At 47.8% G+C, this 22,534-nt stretch overlaps 2 protein-coding genes across 21 annotated transcripts; one reads left to right on the top strand and one right to left on the bottom strand.

Annotated features, from left to right (window-relative positions):
• The first annotated feature begins 4,377 nt into the window (after nucleotides 1–4,377).
• LOC112889240 lies at nucleotides 4,378–10,656 on the top strand. 17 transcript variants are annotated; one of them, XM_025955775.1, is made up of 9 exons: nucleotides 4,378–4,511; nucleotides 4,648–5,069; nucleotides 5,693–6,087; nucleotides 6,404–6,625; nucleotides 6,733–6,811; nucleotides 6,888–8,181; nucleotides 8,266–8,489; nucleotides 8,570–9,613; nucleotides 9,748–10,656. In XM_025955775.1, exons 8-9 carry the CDS (start codon nucleotides 9,266–9,268, stop codon nucleotides 10,345–10,347), a joined length of 948 nt encoding a protein of 315 aa, XP_025811560.1. In that variant the 5' UTR covers nucleotides 4,378–4,511; nucleotides 4,648–5,069; nucleotides 5,693–6,087; nucleotides 6,404–6,625; nucleotides 6,733–6,811; nucleotides 6,888–8,181; nucleotides 8,266–8,489; nucleotides 8,570–9,265; the 3' UTR covers nucleotides 10,348–10,656. The 17 variants fall into 17 exon arrangements, with proteins under 17 accessions (XP_025811560.1, XP_025811557.1, XP_025811555.1 ...); XM_025955772.1 differs by lacking the exon at nucleotides 8,266–8,489 and having other exon boundaries at nucleotides 5,693–5,705; nucleotides 6,420–6,625; nucleotides 6,888–7,139; nucleotides 9,265–9,613; XM_025955770.1 differs by lacking the exon at nucleotides 8,266–8,489 and having other exon boundaries at nucleotides 5,693–5,705; nucleotides 6,888–7,139; nucleotides 9,265–9,613.
• Nucleotides 10,657–14,127: 3,471 nt separating this feature from the next.
• Nucleotides 14,128–18,441, bottom strand: LOC112888804. 4 transcript variants are annotated; one of them, XM_025955138.1, is made up of 4 exons: nucleotides 18,329–18,403; nucleotides 17,739–18,246; nucleotides 15,253–15,304; nucleotides 14,128–14,449 (listed from the first exon to the last, which is right to left on the bottom strand). In XM_025955138.1, exons 2-4 carry the CDS (start codon nucleotides 17,997–17,999, stop codon nucleotides 14,346–14,348), a joined length of 417 nt encoding a protein of 138 aa, XP_025810923.1. In that variant the 5' UTR covers nucleotides 18,000–18,246; nucleotides 18,329–18,403; the 3' UTR covers nucleotides 14,128–14,345. The 4 variants fall into 4 exon arrangements, 2 of the variants coding, with proteins under 2 accessions (XP_025810923.1, XP_025810922.1); XR_003227934.1 differs by lacking the exon at nucleotides 17,739–18,246 and having other exon boundaries at nucleotides 18,329–18,441; XR_003227933.1 differs by lacking the exons at nucleotides 17,739–18,246; nucleotides 18,329–18,403 and adding an exon at nucleotides 15,429–17,731.
• Nucleotides 18,442–22,534: the final 4,093 nt, after the last annotated feature.

Below are 22,534 nucleotides of genomic sequence, written 5' to 3'. Positions count from 1 at the left end.
CCAGATCCACCCAGCCGCACCACCAAAGTATCAGACTGCAAGTTCGGACAGCTTGTTCGGACCTCCAGACCCCCAGGCGGGTCTTGTCTGAGGTGGGAACAAATGCAAGACGCGATCTGTGACGAGCCATCCAGTGGCGCATCTCCCATCCGCATGATCTGAGACGCGCCGTCCAGTGGCTCGTCTCCCATCCGTATGATCTGAGAGGCGCCATCCAGTGGCGCATCTCCCATTTGTAAAGCTTGTTCGGACGGCTTGTTCGGACCTCCAGACCCCCAGGCGGGTCTTGTCTGAGGTGGGAACAAATGCGATCTGAGACGCGCCGTCCAGTGGCGCGTCTCCCATCCGCATGATCTGAGACGCGCCATCAAGTGGCTCATCTCCCATACGCATGATCTGAGACGCGCCATCCAGTGGCCCGTCTCCCATTTGTAAAGTGAGACGCATCCCGGCTATTTAACGAAAGAAAATATAGTCGCGAGATGTACTGCTGAACGAGATGAGCACGGCTGAAATCCCCCTCCCCAGCGTCCCGGAGACCGAGGACCTCGCCACCACCAAAATCCCCCTCCCCAGCGTGCCGGAGACCGCGGCGCTCGGCATCACCCTCCTCGGCGCATCCTCCGAGACCGCCGCGCTCCCGGAGTGCACCGCTTCGGAGATCACGGCGGTCGCCACCGGCAGATCTACGGCGCCTCCTCCAGCGGGCTTCTCCACCACCAGCCGCAGATCTGCGACACGGGGACCACAGCTCCCTTCACCACCAACATCCCCGGGCTTCTCCACCACCAGCCGCAGATCTGCGACACGGGGACCACAATGCCCTTCACCACCAACATCCCCCGCGCATAAGGATCGGGTACCCCCCATTGTTGCATGTATTTGTTGAAATCGTCGCATTCTGCCTGAATCTGCATCAAACCCACGAAACCCACGGAGGAAGCTTCTCTTTGTTTGCTTTAGTGGTAGTACTCTATCGATTTCTATTGTCTCACGAAACCCACGAAACACGAGCTGGTCCAGGATGAAATTTCCGAGCTGGTCGAAGCTGTTTAGCTGCTTCGGCGGCTGCCTCCCCTGCAGCGACTGTTCAACCAATGTCACCCTAAACTGCTGTAGCTCGGGGAACAACAACGCTTACAGGGGGCAGGACGATGATTCAGCTCGCGAAGCTGCTAGCGCTCGTAAGCCAGCGCCATTGCCTGATTTAATTTCTATGTAATAATTAATATCGATGTAATAATAATTGCTGGATTTAGCTAGACATTGTAATGTATTGTGAGATTATTTGTATTTGAGACATTGTAATGTATTGCTGGATTTACTAATATGTAATGTAAGCCGGTTCGTTCGGTTTGAAGGGATTTGATTCCATAATGTAATGTAATATGTAATGTATTGTACGCTACAGACGTGCACCCCCGCGCCCCCTCCCCTTTTGGGGGCTCTGGATATTTGCGAGACGCACCTTACTAAGGCTCGTCTCGCATTACTGTGCGAGACGCGCCTTAATAAGGCTCATCTCGCATTACTTTCAAACCCTCCCACGGCGCATTGAGGTGGGAATAAATGCGAGACGAGCCACGTTAAGGCTCATCTCAGATCTCAAAATGATCGGAGACGTGCCCTTCCACGGCGCGTCTCGCATTTGTCTCTTACCCTCCCCCACCCCACGCAGCGCCGCGCCCGCATTTTTAGCGCGTCTCTCTTTCTATAATCTGAGATGTGCCCTTAGAGGCTTGTCTCAGATTGCTCGCTCCTATTTGCTGTTTTGGCGCAGTGTAATTACGCTGAAACAAAAACAACCAATTAACTACACCACGATACAACAAACAACAAAAAGGAAAAGGGGAATTAATCAGCTAGCTAGCATCCTCCTCTGATCAGTGATACAGTGACTGATACAGCGACAACAGATCATCCAGGTCCCGAATCCAATCTGCAGCGTAGCTTAATTTGCTTATGGTTCTGGTCTTGACTCTCGAACACTGTTGCTTCTAGTTAGCACGTCTGTTCATGCATGGTGTATGATGTGTTGTCGATTGCTCGTCCAATCCTAACTAAGGCATGGGCAGGCAGGACGTGTAAGTTGCTGCTCATTTGTACGGCGCAGAAGCCTCGTGTCTAGCTGCAGCGGCTGTGATTGGGACTGTATGCACCGTAAAAAATACAGTACACTTCATTGTCTGACTAGCCCACAACCATGCATCCCTCATCCCTGGAAGAGCCGGAGGACACGAAGTCGCGAACTCGCAAAGGAACGAAACAGGATTGGACGGCGACCGTGTGAACTGATCAGAAAGTTTCAGGCCAGCGATCAGTTTTTATTTTCTCTCAGCTCCTTTCGGTGGCTGTAAAAATGCTGACTGCTACAATTTGGTGGAGGGAATGTGTGTCAACCAATACTTTGGAATTGCTTCCATTTTCCAATTGAATTACATGAGGATAAAAGTAACCGATAGGATTTCTTTTTCTTTTTGGCTGTTGCCCGTTCTCAACCAGGACGACCAAGGTCACACAAGTACAGAACTGCTTCCCTGAGTCATCAAAATGTTGTCTTTGTCGCTCCGTTTGGTTCAGCGTTTTGGGGTTGCTTTTGCGTTGAAAACGCATAAGCTAAACCAAAGGGGTCCAACACCGCAGCAGCTTTTATCAACGCGGCTGCGTTTGCACGTACAAATGGAAAAGCAGCTCGCCCCCTGCTTTTGCTGCGTTGAGCCGAAATTTACCCGCCTGCCACTCCCTAGTTGCGTACCGCTTCGGTTCTTTTTCTCCCTCCCGTGGCTTTCTTCCCCGAACCGAGCGAGACACCGACGGCGTAGCTAGGTTGAGCGCCTGCTCCCTTCCCCTTGCTGGCGCTGCTCCCTTCCCATCGCTGTGGCCTCCCTGAGCTCTCTCCGTCGCAGCTCCCTAGCTTCCCGTCGCCGTAGCCTGCTCCCTTCCTCTCACTGGCACACGCCCCTCCCATCGCCGTGCTTGACCCTCCCCTCGTCGGCCGCAGGAGCTAGTCCGTCCCCTCGTCGTCCGCAGGATCTCGCCCTCACTTGCTCCCTTCCCGTCGTTGTGGTCTGCGTGGGTCGCGGAGCGCACAAGAGAACTTGCGCTAGAGCAAGCAGGGGCAGAGCGCGTGTGCTGGAGCACCATGGAGCTCGATCTGGAGAGGCGTGTGTTGCTTTTGTTGAGGCAGGAAGAAAGATAGCATGTAGGAGATAGAAAGATACTTTTTTTTACCCATGTGTGATAATTTTCCATTCCATTGCGTGACTTGTAGTTGCGATTATATTGTATATAAATGACAAATCTGGGTCTCAGGGGCATTACAGACATTTTATGGATTTTCAGTTTTTTCACAGCAGGTTGAACCAAACGACGTTCAGCTTTTTCACAGCTACCAGCTCACAACAGCTTTTTCACAGCTCACCGCAGCTTTTTCACAGCTCACAGCTGAACTAAACGCACCCTAAATACACAATCGATGATGGCTGATGAGACGCGCCAGCGCATGAACTGGAACACTCACCTCGCCGGCCACTCATTGCGACCATCATGGCCGACCTCCGCAGCACACGAGATGTCCCGGTGCCTCCCTCTCCCAGATGACGACGTCGATCTCGGGCATGTGCTGGCGATCCAATGAAATCATGGAGGAAAGCAAGCTCCGATTCGCGCGTCACGCAGGGAATGGAAAGTCGGCTGTCTATGCCTGTGCCCGTTGCAGGCTTGGAGCGAGATACTCTGATACAGGGAGCAGGAGGCTTGGAGCGAGATACTCTGGTACATGGAGGAGGCGGCGAAGGGTATAAGGGGGTGTTTAGATTGTAAATCTTTATAACATTTGGAACTTTTTGCTACTGTAGCGTTTTCGTTTGTATTTGACAAATTTTATCTAATCATGAACTAACTAGACTTAAAAGATTCGTCTCGTGATGTACAATTAAACTGTGCAATTAGTTATTTTTTTTACATACATTTACTGCTCCATGCATGTGTCCTAAAATTAATGTGATGGAGGCTTAAAAGATTCATCAGTGTAAAAATTTGGAACTTTGAAGTGATCTAAATGGGGCCTAAGGTGATCGACGCTGAGGGTCTGCCGGGGGAGCTGATCCGCGAGCTCCTCAGCTCCGCTGACTCCTGCGCTGCCGCTGATGGAAGATTTTCAGAACGCCCCCTGATTTAGATCCGAGTATTTGCAAAAAATCCATTAATTTTTCATACAGACCCCTAGTTTGGATCGCGATTAATCACGATCTGAATATTTGCAAAAGGGACCCCAGTATTTACATATATCCCCCTAATTCGGATCGCGATTAATAGTTGCGATCCGAATATTTGCAAAAAGGACCCTATTATTTGCATGTAGGCCCCTGGATGGGATGGGAATTTGGCAGCCGTCGCGGAGGGGTTCAGTTCAGACTCCGAAGGCAAGGCAGGAGCGGGAGCGGAGCGAGGCGGCCATGGCGGAGCTCGCTGCGGACCAGCACGTCCGCTACATCGTCACCGTGGGGAAGGTAACGCACCCGTCCACCTCGCCCTCTCCCCCGTCTCCTCGACTTCTCCCGCGCTTCCGACGCCCGCCCTTCTCTGCCTCTTCGATCGGCTTGATGTCCTAGATGTGGATAAGGTTGCTGATTGTATCGTTTCCAGATCTTGAATTGGGTTCACACTGTTGGAGTATCGGGGAGATTACAACTTGGGGCCGGCCCGATCGACGGCGACGCTGGGGCGAGCAGCGGCGTGGGGTGGATCTGCACGGTGCTGCGGAGATGAGCGGCCGGTGTGGTGGCTGCCTCTTCTACGGGCGGCTCGTTGCCCCGCAGCTCTCGGCCTCACAGCTCCTGCTCTTCTAGCGGCGCCTGCGATGCCTCTCTAGTCAGAATGCATGGCGCGCGGGCGAGGCTCACGAGGTCAGCGTCACAGAGGCGGCGCGAAGGACGCCCAAGCGATAGGCTGGCGCTTGTTGCAGGCCACACCGCCGGATCACTAGCCACCAGTTGCAGTGGTTGGTTAGCAGGGCAAAAGCTTAAAGCCTCAAGCAGCGGCCAGCAGGAGCGAGCAACTAAAGCAAGGTATGCAAACCAATAGATGCAATTTCCTGTTTCTGTATTACTCTGTGTTAATGGTTCAATATTATCATGCATCAAATGCACAGTTACAAACTGCGGTGTACCAGAACTATCTGTTCTCATATGGCATCAGTAGTTATCTCTCTTTTACTGTTCTTCAAGTAACTAGAGATAGAGCAATACCGAAAAGCTCACTATCAAGTGACTGATTAGATTGGGAGAAAAGCTGGTTTAAATTTTAAAACCTTAATAAATGGGGAAAGAAGATAATCTAATGGAGTTATATGAATGACTAATGAAACAAGCTGCGAGGAACTTGACAATTACATGGCACAAAAGAAGTCAGGTAAACATTGTGTATGAACATGGAATAGGTGTTACTCTAATAGAGATCGCATAGATATTATTCATTTCTCTACGACTGAACTGTCTCCACTTGAGGTCTCGGTTCATCTGAATTTTTCCAACAATGCAATATTAGGAAGTTGAGAGTAGTAGCTTCTAGTAGAGATGTTAACTTTTCATTTTAATTAATTTCCCCTGCTCTCATTTTTTCCCCTCTCCCCCTGCTGCACTACTATGCATCGCTATCAGGTAATCATAATTGCATCTTCTTTATCTTGCAGTTTGTTTGAACAGGTACAGCTATAACCACAAGAGTCTTCAATTCCTATGTAGCCCTGCATTGTTCGTGCATGCTTGGTCAACCATGGATAACCCAGACCTCAAAAGGAAAGCTGCTCTTGGTTACTCAAAATATTAGCTATCTCATAATTAAGGAGCAGGGAGGGGGCACCCATTCCTCACTGAACCACCAACCACCAGTGGCGGATCTAGGATGCAAAATTAGGGGGGGGGGGGGCTCATTTTCCTCTTCTTCCTCCTCCTCTCTCTGTCTTCTTCTTCCTCCTCCTTTTCTTCTTCCCCTTCTTTATCCATGGTTGAAAGTTGTTGGGGGCCCCCCACGGGATCCGCCCCTGCTGACCACACCACAGGGCGGCAGCAAGATTACTGAACTGAGGTAAATTGCTTCTCACAGCCATGACATTCTACATGTTCATTTTCAGCAAACATATATACATTCAAGGACTTCAGTTTAATTTCCAATTTCTCCAATAGAGAACAATTAGTAAATGAAGGCTTTAGGGCCTGATTGGTTTAGAGCCAAAACCTGCCCTGCCAAAGTTAGGACGGACCCAAAAATTGGCGCTCGTTTGGTTCAAAACCAAAACGTAGGCGCGCCGAACTTTCTGGGCAGGACGGTAGTGTTCACGTTGCCGACGTTTTGGCTGACGTGGCCAGGCTCCCTCTTCCCTCCCTTAACTATTGCAGCGCAGCCTCCTCCTCTCGCAGGTCGCAGAGCAGCCAGCCTCCTCCCCTCTCGCAGCGCAACTAGCCCCGGAGCCCCCCACCATCTCTTCTCCTCGAGTCAACAACAAAGCACCGGACTTCCACCACTCATTCCCATCGCAGATCAAAGGGCCCTACCTCAAGTACAGATGGGATAGGAAATAAAATCTTTTCATCATTTGAGGACCTGGGGTATCTCCGTTGATCTGGTGCACTCACCTCTCCAATCAATCCATCTATTCCAACTAGCATGTGTTCCTCCACTACAACCATCAATTTTCTAGATTTAACTTTCTAAATTATCTTCTGTTTACAGATCCACTGCACCAAAGTGCTGACGAAAACATTCGTGAACTGAATCGACAGCTACAAGATCTGTTGGTCCAAAGATTAAGGTACATTTCTACGAAATCCTTTCTCTGTTCAAACTTCAGATCGAAACAAAAGGACATTATTTGCTTTTTTCATCAGTATGGATTGTTAGGGAGCGTGAGGGATTGCTGGATGGAGTATTTTGTTGCGTAGCCACCTGGGCAGCATGATGGCCTGCAGTTTGGACTGTAAATTATTTTCTAGTCCTACTGGTTTCAGATGTAGCTCCACGAATTACCAACTGCATAATCCCATAAAATTTCTTGTGTTAGATTTCAGACTTCCGATGGCTAACCACTTCAAACTGTCCAAATATTTTCCATCAGGTGTTTGTCCGTCCACTTCCTTCAGGTTGTCTGCACCTCTCCATTGATAGCATTTCTTGAGACCTTTATCCAGTGCTATTTACCAATTACAGCTAGCTTTTTGGTTCTGATTTACTTGTCTAAAGCCTGAGCACTTGCCATAGTATCATAGGTAAGACACTGGCCACCCAAAGCCATAGTATCCTGCTCATATTCTGTGCAGACCTTGCAAAGAAATCCTCAGCTTCTCATATAATTTAAATAAGTATTTTGTGAAGTCCTAACAAAATTATCATAATGTGAAAGTATTAGCAGACAAGTAGATATCTTAGTATATTTTTTATTATCATTACCGTAAATTTATTCACGCTTGATGGACAATATTTCAGTTAATGTGTTTACCAAAGAGAATCAATTTATTGGCTGCTGATCTATGCTATGCACTAGTTCTTCCTGTGTCATTTATTATTTCAACAATGTTTTACTTGGCTGGTGATATATGATTTGCAGCCTCTCTTTTTTTTCTTTTTGCTTGTGGATGTTGGATATAGGCATGTACATAGATGGACAATAATCATCATGAATTCCTTTATTACTGTATGTGGAGGCAAAAGGCCCTAGCTGTTCTTGTTCTACTGTTGGTCTTCTGGTGGAGGAACCAAAATGACAAGAGGACTAGAGCCAAACGTGTAAAGTATGCTCCTCTTATGCAGAGGGATATCTGGCGTAGTAGTGAACTAATTAGGTTGGTTGACACCTCTGACGGAATATGTATGCGCGAGCTGAGGATTGCCCGGTCTGTGTTCTACAAGCTTTGTTCTGGGCTTAGGGACAGGGGGCTATTACTTGATACATTTCATGTTTCAGTGGAGGAGAAAGTGGCTATGTTTTTGAAGATTGCTGGGCAATGTCACACACACTCCTCTGTAGCCATTGCACAGTGGAGATCTGGATGGACAGTTAGTAGGTATTTTAACGTCGTCTTACGTGCCCTTGTGAAGTTGGCTCCTGAACTAATTTATATTAGATCAACTTCCACACATCCTAAGATCACCAACAGCCCAAACAGATTTTATCCATATTTTGAGGTAACTCTCAGAAGTGCATGGACATATTTTTTTAACAACTTATATGCAAAAATGCTTGACATAAGTTTTTGTCATTGTACATAGGGATGTTTAGGGGCACTTGATGGCACTCACATCAGGGCATGTGCGCCTGCTAAATTTGTGGATAGGTTTAGGGGGCGCAAGTCGTACCCCACACAAAATGTCTTAGCAGTTGTCGACTTTGATCTGCACTTCACTTATGTCCTAGCTGGGTGGGAGGGGTCTGCTCATGATTCTCATTTTGCATGATGCCCTGACTCGTCCAAATGGGCTCAAAATCCCAGAAGGTATTAATGAATTTTGAAAAATGGTACATGGTATCAACATCGTAAACTAACAATATACGCTATTTTAACTTTGGTTGTAGGGAAATTCTATTTGGCTGATGCTGGGTATGCCACTAGGCCAGGCATAGTGCCACCCTATCGCGGTGTTCGCTATCACCTAAAAGAGTTTCACGGAGCCCATGACCCAAAATGTCCAAAAGAGCTTTTCAATCATCGCCATTCCCAACTTAGGACAACAGTTGAGGGGGCATTTGGCGCTCTCAAGAATCGCTTCAAAATTCTTAGTAACAAGCCATTCATACCCCTGAAGTCACAGCCAAAGGTGGTCATTGCCTGTTGTGCCCTTCATAATTGGATACTGGATGATGGAGCTGATGAGTTCATATATGATGAGCCAACTTGGTATGGCCATCTACCTAGGAGTAGAAATCGTGTCACCGATCGAGAGGCTGATGTACGTGAGTGGGCTACCAAGCGTGATTCAATTGCCCAGCAGATGTGGAATGATAGACTTAACAATAATGTTACCGTTGAAAATTAGTGTGTATTAGCTGCAGCTGCCATCTTTTGGGTTAGTTTGGACAGTTAATATCGTTTCTGTTTGTGTACTTTGGTGGCTGTGTAGCCATTTGGTCTGTATACAATAGCACTGAACTTGTGCTTTGCAATTTAATAATATGTTTGCTTAGTGGTGTAACTTTCTTCTGTTCAACCACAACATCGTCTGTTATATACTTAATATGGTTTGAAACTTATTGTGAACTTTCATTTATAGCATGGTTAAGAAAAACAAAGTTGGAAGTGCTGATGTTGTATATCGTGAGAAGTACAAAACATGGACTGATGACAGCACTGAGTTTATGCTTCAGTGGTATGTTGACTACCAAAAGGACAAACCTGCTACCTTTAGGTGGAAGCAACACCACCATCATCTGTGTGTAGAAGCTTTGAATGCCAGATTTGGAATAGGAGCTACCAGACATCAAGCTTATCGTCAGTTCAGGGCATTAAAGGAGAAGTGGAACTGGATAAGCCAAGCTTTGGCCAAGAGTGGCAATGGTTTTGATGCAGCGTCTCGCAAGTTCAATCTACCATATTCAGAGAAACCACCTTCCAAGCTTGGGGTAAGTTTTTCTGTTGCATACATTTATGGTGACGAAAATTCACTATGACATGTACATAGTCACTAGCTTTTGCAATAATGTGTACTTAGTTTCTGAGTTCATGTTTTGGACTCACTGGTTAGTATTTATTGCAGACTTTGAAATACAACTATCTTACTCGACCTATCAAATTCTTCCAGCTCATGGAAGAGCTATTTGGAGAATCTGGCCAAGCTAATGGATCCTTAGCTATTGACCAATACACTTCAGATGCAGAAGATGATAGATCTGAAACAGAGACTGATGATTCATTTACTGTTGAGCATGGTGAGAATGATTCTGACACTATTGCTCGTAGCAATTCACCTGATCTAGCCTTCAGTTCTAGTCTCAAGCAAAAAAACATGAAATCGCCTATGAAGAAGCTTCGAAAGCGCAAAGAAAAACGTGCCAACGCACTAGAGAATGATAAAATTGCATCAAGTATTGTCATGCTGGCCAATTCTGTTGCATCCAGTGCCCCTGCACCTGCTGATCCTTATGCTAATCTTTGGAAGCGTATTGAGGATATACCTTTCCTACCACGGGATAAGGTTGATATTGCAACCTTTCTTTCCAAGCCGGAGCAGATGTACTTGCGCAACTACTTGAATGCTGCATCTGATCAGTCATTTGGATCCTGGGTAACTGATTACTTAGGTGCCAAGTATGGTGCTAGTGGTGGGTATGCATGTGAATATGGTAGCTCTAAGTGAATATGGATGCTGCAGCTTTTGGTATTTTGGACGTGCTGTAGGTGGACGTCATATCGATGCACTTGCTTATGCTATTTTGGAAGTGTTGTCGGTTGACAGGAGCATGTTTCTGTAACTTGTGCGACGTAGAACTACTGTAGGTGGTCAGGAAAGATGTACTCCTCCAGCATAATATTATTTTGTGTTGATCAAGGTGGCTGGACTTCATGAACTCATTTGTATAATATGTAAATATATCATCAGTAGGCCCGAACAGTTGTTATGTAAATGACATGTTCTAATATTATATGATAGCATGAATCATGGACAGTGGCAAGTGGCATAGGTATTTTGACATCAAAATTAGTTGGCGGCCAAAATTTTGGCTGTTATATTTTAGCACCCAAGCAAGTACTATCCAAAAATTCTTGCCCATGTTTTGGCACCCAACCAAGTGCTATCCAAAAATTCTTGCGCATGTTTTGGCATCCAACCAAGTGCTATCCAAAAATTCTTGCCCATGTTTTGGCCAATAAATTTGGCATGCCCATGATTTGGCCAGCCCATGTTTTGGTAGGACAGATTTTGGCCACAAACCAATCAGGCCCTTATTTCCAAGGAAATTTTTCCTGATCATACTATGCTATTTTTCCGCACAAGGGACCACGCCTGAGTTTCATTCCTCAGATGAGCAACGAGATTACAAAGTTGATCATACTATGCTATATCATGCTACATAGTGCACAGAGTCTTCTGTTTGACGTTGAAGTTTGTTCTGTTTATTGCCTTTTTTTTCTGATCATACTTTGCAGCTATTTTAAGTTGAAGTTTGTTCTGTTTGTTGCCTTCTACTGCGCTGTGAATGTTTCTCGGAGCTTAACACCCTGCTTAACTACCTGTTGCAGATTACATGTCCTCCCCAATCCCCATGCTACATTGAGCTGATCTTGTCGGAGCCAGTAAAGAAAGAGTACGCGGTTATGTACACTCTTTGCTCCTGACTATGCAAAGCTACAGATGGACAAACACTGTTGTGCTAAGGTGGTCGTTCTTTTGTTCGTCAGGCTTAGTCCCACATTGCAACCACTAAGGCTTAGTCCCAAACTGCTCTGTAGAAATTGTATGGGGATCCTGCAAATCCGTGTTACACGTCACTTTTCTGGGTGTCAACTTCGCTTCTTGATTACAGAGTTGCTAATTTAGACCTTTCCTTCACGACCTTGCCGGAATGAACATAAATCTTTTTTTTTAATGGTGGAATGAACACAATCTTTATGAACTCATGTCCATCCTGTTGCTTATGCTGCTTCTGTTTTGTAGCACATAACAATCTGAGTTTTGTAACTGCTCACATGGCAGGCTCGGGCTGAGGCCAGGTCAAGTTCGCTGCTAGGGCGTTTCTGGGTCTCTGTAGGTTCTCGTATATTGCCCTCTGTACCTTTTCATTACTGCACGTCTGCATAAAATCGACATGCAGAAAGCAGTAGATTTCGTTGTTAGCTGCTGTAGCATCACCCGAACGTTAGCTGTCATCTTCTGAAATTAGCTTTGCTATTTTGCTAGATGTGATTATTTCCAAGCTCATGTATTTTTCTGCAAGCTCTCTCTTTTACAGTGGTTCAGGTAACCTGAACACCACACACGTTTGCTTGCAGTATTTTGTTGCGTCGGCGCTCTTGCCATTGCCCGGTCTCTGCATCACAAGATAAGGAAGGCGGAGGCTCGACATGCTGCTGGGCCCGATGCTTGAGCGACTGGCTTGGGCCGAATTGGCGCAAAAAATTACTGCAGCCCTCTCTGGATATACTTTTGGGCTTCTTCTTGATCGTGAGCTGGGTGGGCCTTTCAAATTCTGTGAGAATTATTTAGAAATTCCGGAGAAAACACAAGAAAAAGATAGGACGGTGAGCGATCTGATTCGGAGATCAACAGAACGAGCGAGATGAGTGTCAGGGAGACCAGGTGGTTGTCGTTGCTCCTCGTCACATTGGATCTCTGATACCTCGACCTCAACCTGAAACCCTTTCCGTTGGACAGGTTGGAGTTTCCATTTCTGTATCCATGCATGGCTTCAGAATTTCCTTTGGCTACAATGCAGCTCGTCTTAGTTCCGGATGCCACACAAGTTTTTTTTCCCCCTTTTCTTGAAAGAACGGCACACACAGTTTACTTGGGCCAAGAACTGTGACTGAGGTGTGGCTTTGCGTATTGGAGACGAGTGCCATGTATAGTAGTAGACGAGTTCCGGTTCACGGTGCAATCATCAACGCAAGCTGCTGCAGCACCGCCATCAGTTGTCCCTGGCAAATCCAAATGCAAAGACGCAACAATTTCATAGACGAACACAAAATTGATCAAAGCAAGATTGCTGTGTAATATAACAAGCGCCTTTTGCCATCACCGGTCTCGGCCGCGCCGCAGATCGAGGCGAGGCAGATCTTGGAGCAGTCGCCGGCACCGAACGCGGCGATGGGCACGGTGCAGGACTCCACGCACTTGATTGTGCAGAGCCACGCTGGGTTGCCCTCCCTGCAGCCAGGGTAGCAGCTGCCGAAGCACCCACAGAACCCCCTGTGAATCCGGCCACCTGCTGCTGGCCTGACACGGACAGCATGACGAGCATGCACCACACAGCAGCAGCTGCAACTCTCTTCCCTTCCATCCGTCTCCCCTCCCTGCAGTAGAGCCAGAGAATGTTCAAGAGGATCATTCGTTTTGCAACAGCATCAATGTGTTGCAGAAACGAGTTTAGATGAAATCAAACGCAGGGAAAGTTGAAGTAGTAGGATGCTTACCAGTGATTGTTCCTTCAGAAACTGGGACTTGAGGTGTTCTTTCGGTTGCGCATTTTGTGTGGTGACATTCAGATAATGACGTCCATTTATATATACCACTGGAGCGAAGGCTCGGAATCTTGTTCTGATGCATTCTTGCACAAGCTTTCTAGAGATCGTTATGCAGACTGAAAGAGAAATGGAGTACCACGCAAGTATGCCAGATTCAGGCCAATTTCAGCTTGTTGGGCAAAATATTTTTTTGTGCTTGTATGGCAGCATACATTTGATCTCACTGTTTTCAGGAAAGAACGTCGTGATTCGTGACACAAGCGAACATGTCAGATGTCTCAAAGTTGGTATGGACAACATAGTCATGCATAGAGTTAGGGTCATGAATTCATGACCAAGCAGGAAACCTTCCCCATGAAAAGGATTCCGACAATACAGGAAAAGCTTGCGAAATGATAGTGGTTCGACACATTATCACAAAGAATGCATTGTGTTGGAAATGCACACATGCACATTGGTTGGTTAAGTATCTGAACCCAAGTAAGTAGCACGGGTAGGACAGCTGTTGGCGCTGCAACACTCTGATCTGAATCATTTCAGATGTTCAGTTGTGGATTTAGTCTGAAAATGGAGAATTAGGACAAATATGGCAGCTTCAGGAATCAGGATTCAGGACAGCTTCAGCATGTGCAACAAAAGAAATATCAATTAGTATACTGCAGCAATTTGGAGAAAGCGAACACAGAATTTCACTATGTTCGGCAAACCAGAACCCTGCTGTGATACATCAGAACTCAGGACAATATGCAGATTTGCCAAAGATGATATAAATTTGAATTGTATCAGAATATGATTGTGGGGGTAACGTAATCGATATTTACCCGTGGTAATAGGGTACAAAGACCGGTGAACCTGCGTAATTTGAGGCAAATGTTAGAAGAAATAAATTGCAGCAGCATAGCAGTTGACAGCACTCGATCAAAGCAGACCCGTCAGAAACAGGTAGCACAAATGGTGAGACCACAGAGATTTTTTTTTTATTACAGATCATAGAGATTTATGTGGACATGGATCAGGATCTTCACGGACATGCTGTTTCCTATTTCATTAGATCGAGCCATCGAGGACAAGATGAAGCCGCGGTATTGATGAACAAACCTGCCATGGCTGGCGGCATGGGCTCACATTGGTTGTGTATTGCAGAAATATTTACAACTTGCCCAGACACCAATGTTAGCGTAGGGGAGAGAGAGACTGGTTGCAACTGCTTTGGCAGCAGGTTAAGTGGTTTACCCGCTTCAACAGGGACGGACTCGGAACAATCCACCTGACTTCGCCTGCAGATAATAATGAAAACAGTTCAGCACCGTGGAATCATATGCTTTCTATCAACAGGCCGGAGAAAAAGATTCAAGATCATAAGGCAACACTTCAACTGCGTGGGTTAGAATAAAAAAAAACAGGGATTACATGAAACTCAAGCGTACAGAGTTCCATCATCTTCAGCAGATATCATAACCTTTTAGTGGTTGTGCCAGTTGACATGCAAATCAAAAGGTTATGCTACTTCGCGATCAAATAGTGAATGGTGTTCTAGGGAACAAGAACAATCCGACTTCCAAGCTTTCTGGAGTAGATACACACTACATCTCCGCCTATCCCTCGCGTGGCTACTGCTCTGCTCCGTGAAGCTGAACTTATGATGATTGATCAATTGAATAATCCTATGTTCCTACTGCAAAATTACCCTGCTTTGTCTGAGAAATTACTGATTTGATGGCTGTCCTTTTCATAATCTTATTATTCAGGTCTTGTCAGAGGACGAAAAATAGTGTGGAAGCACTGTTCAGGCGAGGAAAAGCTAAATCTGAACTTGTCCAGACAGAATCAGCCAGGGCGGATTTCCTGAAAGCAAAGTACTCTCCAAGAGACACGGAGATCCTTCGGGAGCTTCGGTTGGTTGCGGAACAAGGCAAGGCTCTCTACCAAAAGCAGGAGGAGCTATACAATGGTCTCTTTGGGCCAAGGCCTGAAGTGAAACCAAAGAAGGCAAGCTAACTCGCTATTTTCTGGCAGTGGCTGTTGTCCTTGATTCGTTATCTGGTTCCGATGTTCAGTAAGAATGAGTAAGGTAGTTTACCTGAAAATTGTTCAGAATAGATGCTTGAGATTCCATGACTAGCATGACCAACCTGAAAATTATGCAACAAAAAGCATCCAAACTTTCTTGAATCATTAACATGTAAATTGATCCCTGTTATAAAGATAAGTGCAACTGAAAATAAGATAATTTTTCCTTGGTGATAAACTTCATACCGAAGAGCACTATCATGATAACATTTCTCTAAAGAAAGGAGACCGTAGAATATGGTAAGTAAATTAGAGCATGAGACAGAAATAATCACTGCAATAGACAGACATAATCACTCCAACAAATTTACGCGCCACATAAAGATGTCTCAACACAGTTGAGAATCCAATTCCTCTGAAAAAAAATCCTCATTTATTTATCTCATTAAGAAAATGATACTTTTCAGGCAGGGACTTTGCATGGTGCTGATATTCCTCCCTCGACAAAACTGATATTAGCAAGGAAGTAGTGGCTGCCTCAAGTGAGAAGTTCATCTCATCAATTTTGGAGAGGTAAGCCCCAACCCTCATTATCTCACCTCTATGCAACAGCCTCCTAACTAGAGCATTTAGCATACATGAGTTTGGAGTGCATCCACTCTTTTCCATTGCTGAAAACAGATTGTCAGACTCTTCTAGCAACCCTTCTTTTATGAGATTTTCTATCATTAAGCGATAGGTCACAACATCTGGACCTAAACCATGGGCAGAGATAGCAGTGAACATATCCATAGCATCTTCCTTTCTGCCACTTTTGAGCAAAGCATCGATCATAATATTGAAGGTAATGATGTGAAGTTGAAAACCCTTAGAACATAGACTCTGAAATATTTTAAATGCCTCATCAACACATTTATTTTTGCAAAGACCATTCAGAATTGTGCTGTACGTGTAAATGTTCAGCTGCATTCCACTTTTGATCATATTGAGATAGAGTTCTTTTGCTTCAGAAAACTTCCCAGACTGAAACAAACCATGAAGTACAATGTTATAAGTGACAATTCCAGGCTTAACTTCATTGCTCAACATTTCTCTGAATAGTCTAACTGCATCATCTATCCTGCCAGCTCTACAATAGCCATGAAGCAAAGTACTAAAAGAAACGGTATTTGGTTTCAAGCCAACTGGGACCATAGCATCAAGTAACTTCACAGCTTCCTTCATCCTACCAGCTAAGCAGTAGCCATCTATTAATGTATTATATGAGATAACATTAGGTCTCACACCTACATGTACCATCAAGTCAAGGAGACTCTGAGCTTCCATGACCCGTCCTCCATTGCAAAGGTTACGCATAATTGTGTTGAAGAACGTGGCATTGGGATGGATCCCTTGGTTCAGCATTTCAGAAAATAATTCCTCGGCCTTCTCCCATTTGTCAACAGTGCACAGTCCATAAACTAGTGAGTTAAAAACAACGATATCAGGAGTCACCCCTTCATGGATCATCTGATTGAATTTAAGCATTGCCTCATCCACTCTTCCCAACTTGCAAAGTGCATCTATTAATGCTCCATAGTTGACTACATTAGGACTCAACCCTTGCTGCCTCATTTGGTCAAATATATGCATTGCCTCATCTATCATACCACCTTTAGCAAACGCACAGAGAACTATGTTAAAGGTATGATGGTCAGGTGAAACACCATTTTCTACCATCAAATCCAAGAGGCCACGCATATCAGAAAGAGCTCCTTTGGTAGCATAACCATGAAGCAGAACGCCATATGTAGTTACATCAGGTTTTGTGCCCTTTTCAATCATAGAATCAAAAATCTTTCTAGCCTCTGTGCATCTTCCACTCTTGCAAAGGTGATCCAGCAGCAAAGTACAAGTGACAGTATCTGGCTTATGACCATGCGCGGACATTTCTTTGAGCATTCGAACCACCTCTTTCCCCTGTCCTGAAGAGCAATATCCATGGATCAGACAATTATATGTCTGATTGTTTGGCTTGACACCTTTATGAATCATCTGCTGAAGGACGCCCTCGGCCCTGTCAACTGCTTGAGCTTTGCTCAGGCCATCAATGACTGTGGTGTAGGTCACAACAGTCGGCGAAATCCCCCGGTCATCCATTTCACGAAATAGGTTGTAAGCTTTGTCCACCTGACCGTCTCTAAACAAGCCATTGATGACGGTGGTGTACACCACGACATTTGGTGGGCAGCTACCACCTCCATCATCGGCCATCATGTGGAGCAGCTCAAGTGCCTCCTCAGCTCTCTTTTCGTCGCATAAACCCTTTAGAACTGTGCTGTATGAAACTACATCTGGCGTGCAGCCAAACTCAGGCATTCGTCGGAGCAATATGTCCATGGCCTCAGACACGCACTTTCTGTCACAGACACCTTTGAGCAGTGGATTGATGACTATGCCATTCACCCTCCAGCCTGTCTTAAGGATGAGGCCAAAGGCGGCGAAACCAAGCTCCAGGCGTCCGATGCGGCAGAAGCGGTTGATGAGGATGCTGTAGGTGTGCAGGTCGGGAGCTACCTTGTCGGCGCAAGCACGGGCCATCCGGTTGAAGAGGGAGGGGACGAGCTCAGAGGAGGAGGAGTCCCTGCCCTGGGCGCGAGAGACGGCGGTGAGGAGCTGATTGAAGGCGCGAACCGAGGCCGGCCTGGCGTGGGGGAGCAATTCGTCGAACATCTTGACGGCGTCGTCGAGGCCAAGGCTTCCCGAGCGGACGCGGCCAGCGATGGCGCGCTCCAGCTCCAAGCACCGGTCGCGGGCGGCGCTCGCGCGGCGGGACATGTCGGCGTGGGGAGGCAAGTGGCCCGGGCATGAGAGGGAAGGACGACGCCGGATGCGCCGGTGGGGGCTGGCAAGTGCAGGGCGCGCTGCGGCGTGGAGTGGGGTGGGTGAGGGTCAGGAACGGGAGTTGGTTGACAGCGGCGGTGGGCGCGGGTTGGTTGGGGCCGGCAGGCGGCGAGGACGGCCGGCACCGGGGAGCTGAGAGGGGGTTGGGCCGCTACGGGTTTTGCAGGTTGCTCATTGCCGCCTGCAGCAATGGCCGGTGTTGAAGAAGATGCCCCACGTTCCGCAACCAAGAGCCCAGAGGACGAATAGAACGGAAAACTCACCGGAGATTGCAGCCGGCGCTCCTCCTTGCCGGCGGGAGGCGGCGCTCGGGCGGGCGGGCGGCGCCTGCGTGCGTCCTTCCGAGTGCGAGGGTGCTGTGCGTGCGTGGGGGCCGGGATAGCAGGCTGAAGTGCTTCGTGGGCTGGGCCGTGTCCCAAAAACATTCAGATAGTGTCCGGCCCACGTATTGAGTTATTCGGCGATTTTATTTTTTCCCGCGGATACTCCATCAGTCCAAAAAAATGCAACTCTCATTTTTTGAGAAGTTAAAAAATTTTAAATTTGATCAAATTTATAAAAAAATACTAATATTTATATCTCCAAATAGATTTAGTATGAAAATACATTATATAATTAATCTAATGATACTTATTTTATAACATAAATATTTATACTATTTTATATAAATTTGGTGAAATTTTAAATTATTTGACTCCTCAGGAAGCGAAAGTTTGCATTTTTTTAGAATGGAAACAGTAGTATCATCATTGTATCCTTATCCAACATGTATCGGATACGCGATACGTGCCCTTCCAGCCGTGTCTGGGTAACGGAGCCTTGGAGGAGGAGTAGTAGTAGTAGTTCATGGACATGGAAAGTACATGCGCAAATCTCTGGAAGGCAAGGAAAGACCCATCCATCTTGCAGGTTCCTTCATCCTTGTACCCCTTTGCTTGCAGGTCCAAGATGCCACTCCGAAGTCTGAACGGTGAACGCTGCCATTGCAGAAGACGCACAGCACCATGACGCTGCCATCGCGTCCATAGTTGCCAATGCACTTAGAAATGGGAGCCAAGAATATACTAATGTCCCAGAAGCACATAAACGTAGCAAACCTGACCGCTTGAGGATGCTCTAATATAGAAGTAAATATACTCTAAAAGATATGTGCAATCCATGGATAGAGCTTGTGCATTTTTGGAGAGGTAGATCAGCATGGACTCCACTTGCAGGGCAAAGCAGGCGTAGCCACAGAAAAACCTAGCAAACAAAGAAACAAAACTCATACAGACCGTAAAAAGCATCAGAAAAAGCCTATTCTATATGTTGACCATGAAAAGTGAATTAAGAAAGTATAATTCGAAAATGGATCCGAAGAATGTGCCAGGATGCTAGCCTGTAAAGCGTATCAACTGCTGCAAGTTCCGAGTCTTTGAAGTAATCACCTCAAGGATAAGGAGGCTCCCATGATCGATTTTACCCCTGGGTGTGCAGGATTTCATAATAAATTATGCAACAAAATGAAGAAAATAAAGTGGTAACCATTAAGTTGTAAATTGTTTTCTGCTGTAAAATAACTTTTTTCCGCAACCGTGCCTGAGCACGTTTTTCATTAAGAGGAAGAGAATTACAGTGACGCAACTACGAGAGATAGTGCCAAGTTATAAAACACCACTAAGCTAGTGGCACGCAACCTAGCAAAAACAATCAAGCAAGAAAAATGGAGGAAGAGAGAACACACTCAGCCTCACGGAACAGCGGTGGCAAAGCATCCACTAGACAACGCGATCAAAGGCAGCAAACCATCTGCCTAAACAGCAAGAAGGTGGCAAAGCATCCACCAACAGAGAAAACCATGACAGCAAAGTATCCGTCAATACGGACAAGCAACTGCGGCAAAGCATCCACTATCGACGGGCATCCGTCAAATTCGAATCAACAAGTCGACTGCTGGAGATCAAAATGAACGACTAAGGCGACCTGAAGACGACGACCTAAGCTACCATGACGATGGAAGTTACATACAAGCAGATGCAGCGAGAAGCATCGTCCCGGAGGAGAAGCTGCCCGCCACCACCACACACACCATCGACCAGCCCCCGCGCACAGAGCCGCCATGGGGTGGATCCGACAACCAGCGACCGCGGCCGCGGCCGGCGGCGAAGCCAACCCACCGCCAGGAGAGATACGCGTGGGGAATAGCGGGGGATACTGATGGACCGGCCGCCGCCACCGGCGGCCCCCGGAGCCGGCGGAGACGGGGCGCCAAGCAGCGGGCGGCGCGCAACCGCACGACGTCACCATCGACGCCGCCAAGCGCCGCCGGCAGGGACGCCCCCAGCACCGTCATCACAACTAGGAGGCGACGCACCGGACCAATGGCCGGTGGCCGCGAACCCCGGCGAGGAAGCCACCCCCTCCCCCCCCCCCCCCCCCCGCCCCCGCGACTCCCGCCGAGAGAGGGGGGCACGACCAGATCCGGCCTTGGGGAGCCTGAATTTGGTGAAGGGAATGCCGGATCCAGCCGGCGGCGGCGCATAGCGGATCAACACCCACAACCATGGATTTTGAGGCTAGGGAAACAGGGAGAGGGGAGGAAGAGAGGAGGCAAACTGAGTTGGCTTCGGCTCAGCCACTGGACACCGCCACCGCCTGGCTGGTCGCCGACGGCGGAGATGGCGGCCACCGGAGGCGGTCTAGGGTGGCGGCACGGAATCGCCCCCCGAGCCACTAGGGAGGGCAACGCGGGGCAATAGACAGGAACCGAATTCAGACAACACTTGATGTAAAATAACTAGCTACTAGGACCGAAAACAAGATAATTTTACCTGGTGCAAAATTTGATACTGAAGACAAGGATACCATTTCTCTATAGAATTACATCAAACAAAGGAGACCACATAATATGGCCAGTAAATTAATGCACGAGACAGACATAATCACTCAAACAAATTTACATATCATTGGGTATTGCAGAAATATTTACAACTTGCCCAGACACCAATGTTAGAGTTGGGGGGGGGGGGTAGAGAGACTCATTGCAACTGCTTCGGCAGCAGGTTAAGTGGTTCACCCTCTTCAACAGGGACGAACTCGGAACAATCCACCTGACTTTGCCTACAGATAATAATGAAAACAATTCAGCACCATGGAATCATATGCTTTAATTCAACAGGCCCCTGCGTCGTCTCCTCCGAGGGGCGACACGGGCAACGCCCCAACCCCCGCCGCCGCCACCCCTCTCTCGGCCTCCTCTCCACCTCGCCGCCGCCAGGGCGGGGCACCGGAAGCCCATGTGCCTGGTAGGAAGGCGGCAGCGGGCCTCCTTCCGTCGGCCCAGGGTGCTCCCACACCCGGTCAAGGTTGCGCCGATATCGGGCATGGAGGTGGCGGCGACAGCTCAGGGCGGCACATCCGATGTCCTGGGGATCGGATTCGGCACCCCCGGGGCCGGATCTACACGGAGGCCGGCGCTGGCGCACGCTGGCGGCGCAAGTGTGGCCGCATGTAGGGCCGCGGGTGTGCGTGGGCCCACAGGAGGGCGGACACGCGCATGCGGCACGTCGCGGACGCTTGTGGGCCCACGGGAGGCGGACGCACGCGGGCGGCATGTTGGCCGGGCGCCGGGATCGGGGCCGGTGCCCTCGAGATGGGAGGCGGCACCTATAGTGGTGGGGCATGCGCCTCGTGGCTGTTGGCGGCGAGTGCCCGTGCCGGAAGTGATGGTCAGCGACGACCTCGACGTGCTGTGGTGTAACGCAAGCGGTGGAGTTAGGTCCGGCTCCATGTCTTGTCTGGTCGGAGGGGGTGATGGCCGACGTAGCTATGCGGCTGCGCGTGCAGCTGGCGCGTCGATGCCCCTCTGAAGAGGCTTCCGTGGGGCGGCGGGACAATGGCGCTGTTGGGGATGGTCGGCATGGGGTCCGGCTTCTTGGCCCGACATTTGCGCTAGTGGGGGTTCATGGGCGAAAGCCTTGGCGACGGCGACAGCGATAGGCGCTGCTTTCCCTGTTGGGGGCGTCGTGTTTCCCCCAGCGTTGTGAAAGGATCTTGATGTTGCCTAGAGGGGGTGAATAGGCAAATTACAACACTAGTTGCAACTGTCAGCATCACGGACCGGTCCAAACTAGAAAGCACTGGAAATTCAAAGTTACTTCCCTCCTCAAACTCTAACACAAAACAAACTTGGTGAAGTGCTTCTGTAGATATTTTCTAAAGTTTCCAGTAAGTCACTGCACACAGGACAAGCATAACCAAGTAGATTGACGCGGAATAAAATAAGTAAGTGCTAGAGAATAAAGAGCTGAGACAAACCAAAGTAGACATGAGGATTTGTTTCGCGAAGTTCGGATTCACTGTTGTGAACCCTACGTCTCCGTTGACGAACTTGTTGTGCTTGAGTCTATTTCAACTCGGTCCCTTAAGCTCGGTCTATTTCAACCGCTCCTTATTTTCCACTAGTTATGATCTTTTCCTTTGCGGAGGTA

The sequence above is a fragment of the Panicum hallii genome, chromosome 4, assembly GCF_002211085.1.
Source record: "Panicum hallii strain FIL2 chromosome 4, PHallii_v3.1, whole genome shotgun sequence".
Lineage (NCBI taxonomy): Eukaryota > Viridiplantae > Streptophyta > Magnoliopsida > Poales > Poaceae > Panicum > Panicum hallii.
This window is presented reverse-complemented; position numbering and strand designations above follow the sequence as displayed.

Bases quoted from the DNA above. Each gene is read 5' to 3' on its own strand.
- LOC112889240 (XM_025955763.1), top strand. From the start codon at position 5,762: ATGCTTGGTCAACCATGGATAACCCAGACCTCAAAAGGAAAGCTGCTC. The intron at 6,088-9,264 runs GTAAATTGCTTC...TTTCATTTATAG, and splicing joins AGCAAGATTACTGAACTGAG to CATGGTTAAGAAAAACAAAG. The intron at 9,614-9,747 runs GTAAGTTTTTCT...TATTTATTGCAG, and splicing joins AACCACCTTCCAAGCTTGGG to ACTTTGAAATACAACTATCT.
- LOC112888804 (XM_025955138.1), bottom strand. From the start codon at position 17,999: ATGTCCCGCCGCGCGAGCGCCGCCCGCGACCGGTGCTTGGAGCTGGAG. The intron at 15,305-17,738 runs GTAGCTCCCGAC...CATAATTTTCAG, and splicing joins CCCGTGCTTGCGCCGACAAG to GTTGGTCATGCTAGTCATGG. The intron at 14,450-15,252 runs GTAAACTACCTT...TATTATCTGCAG, and splicing joins CTATTCTGAACAATTTTCAG to GCGAAGTCAGGTGGATTGTT.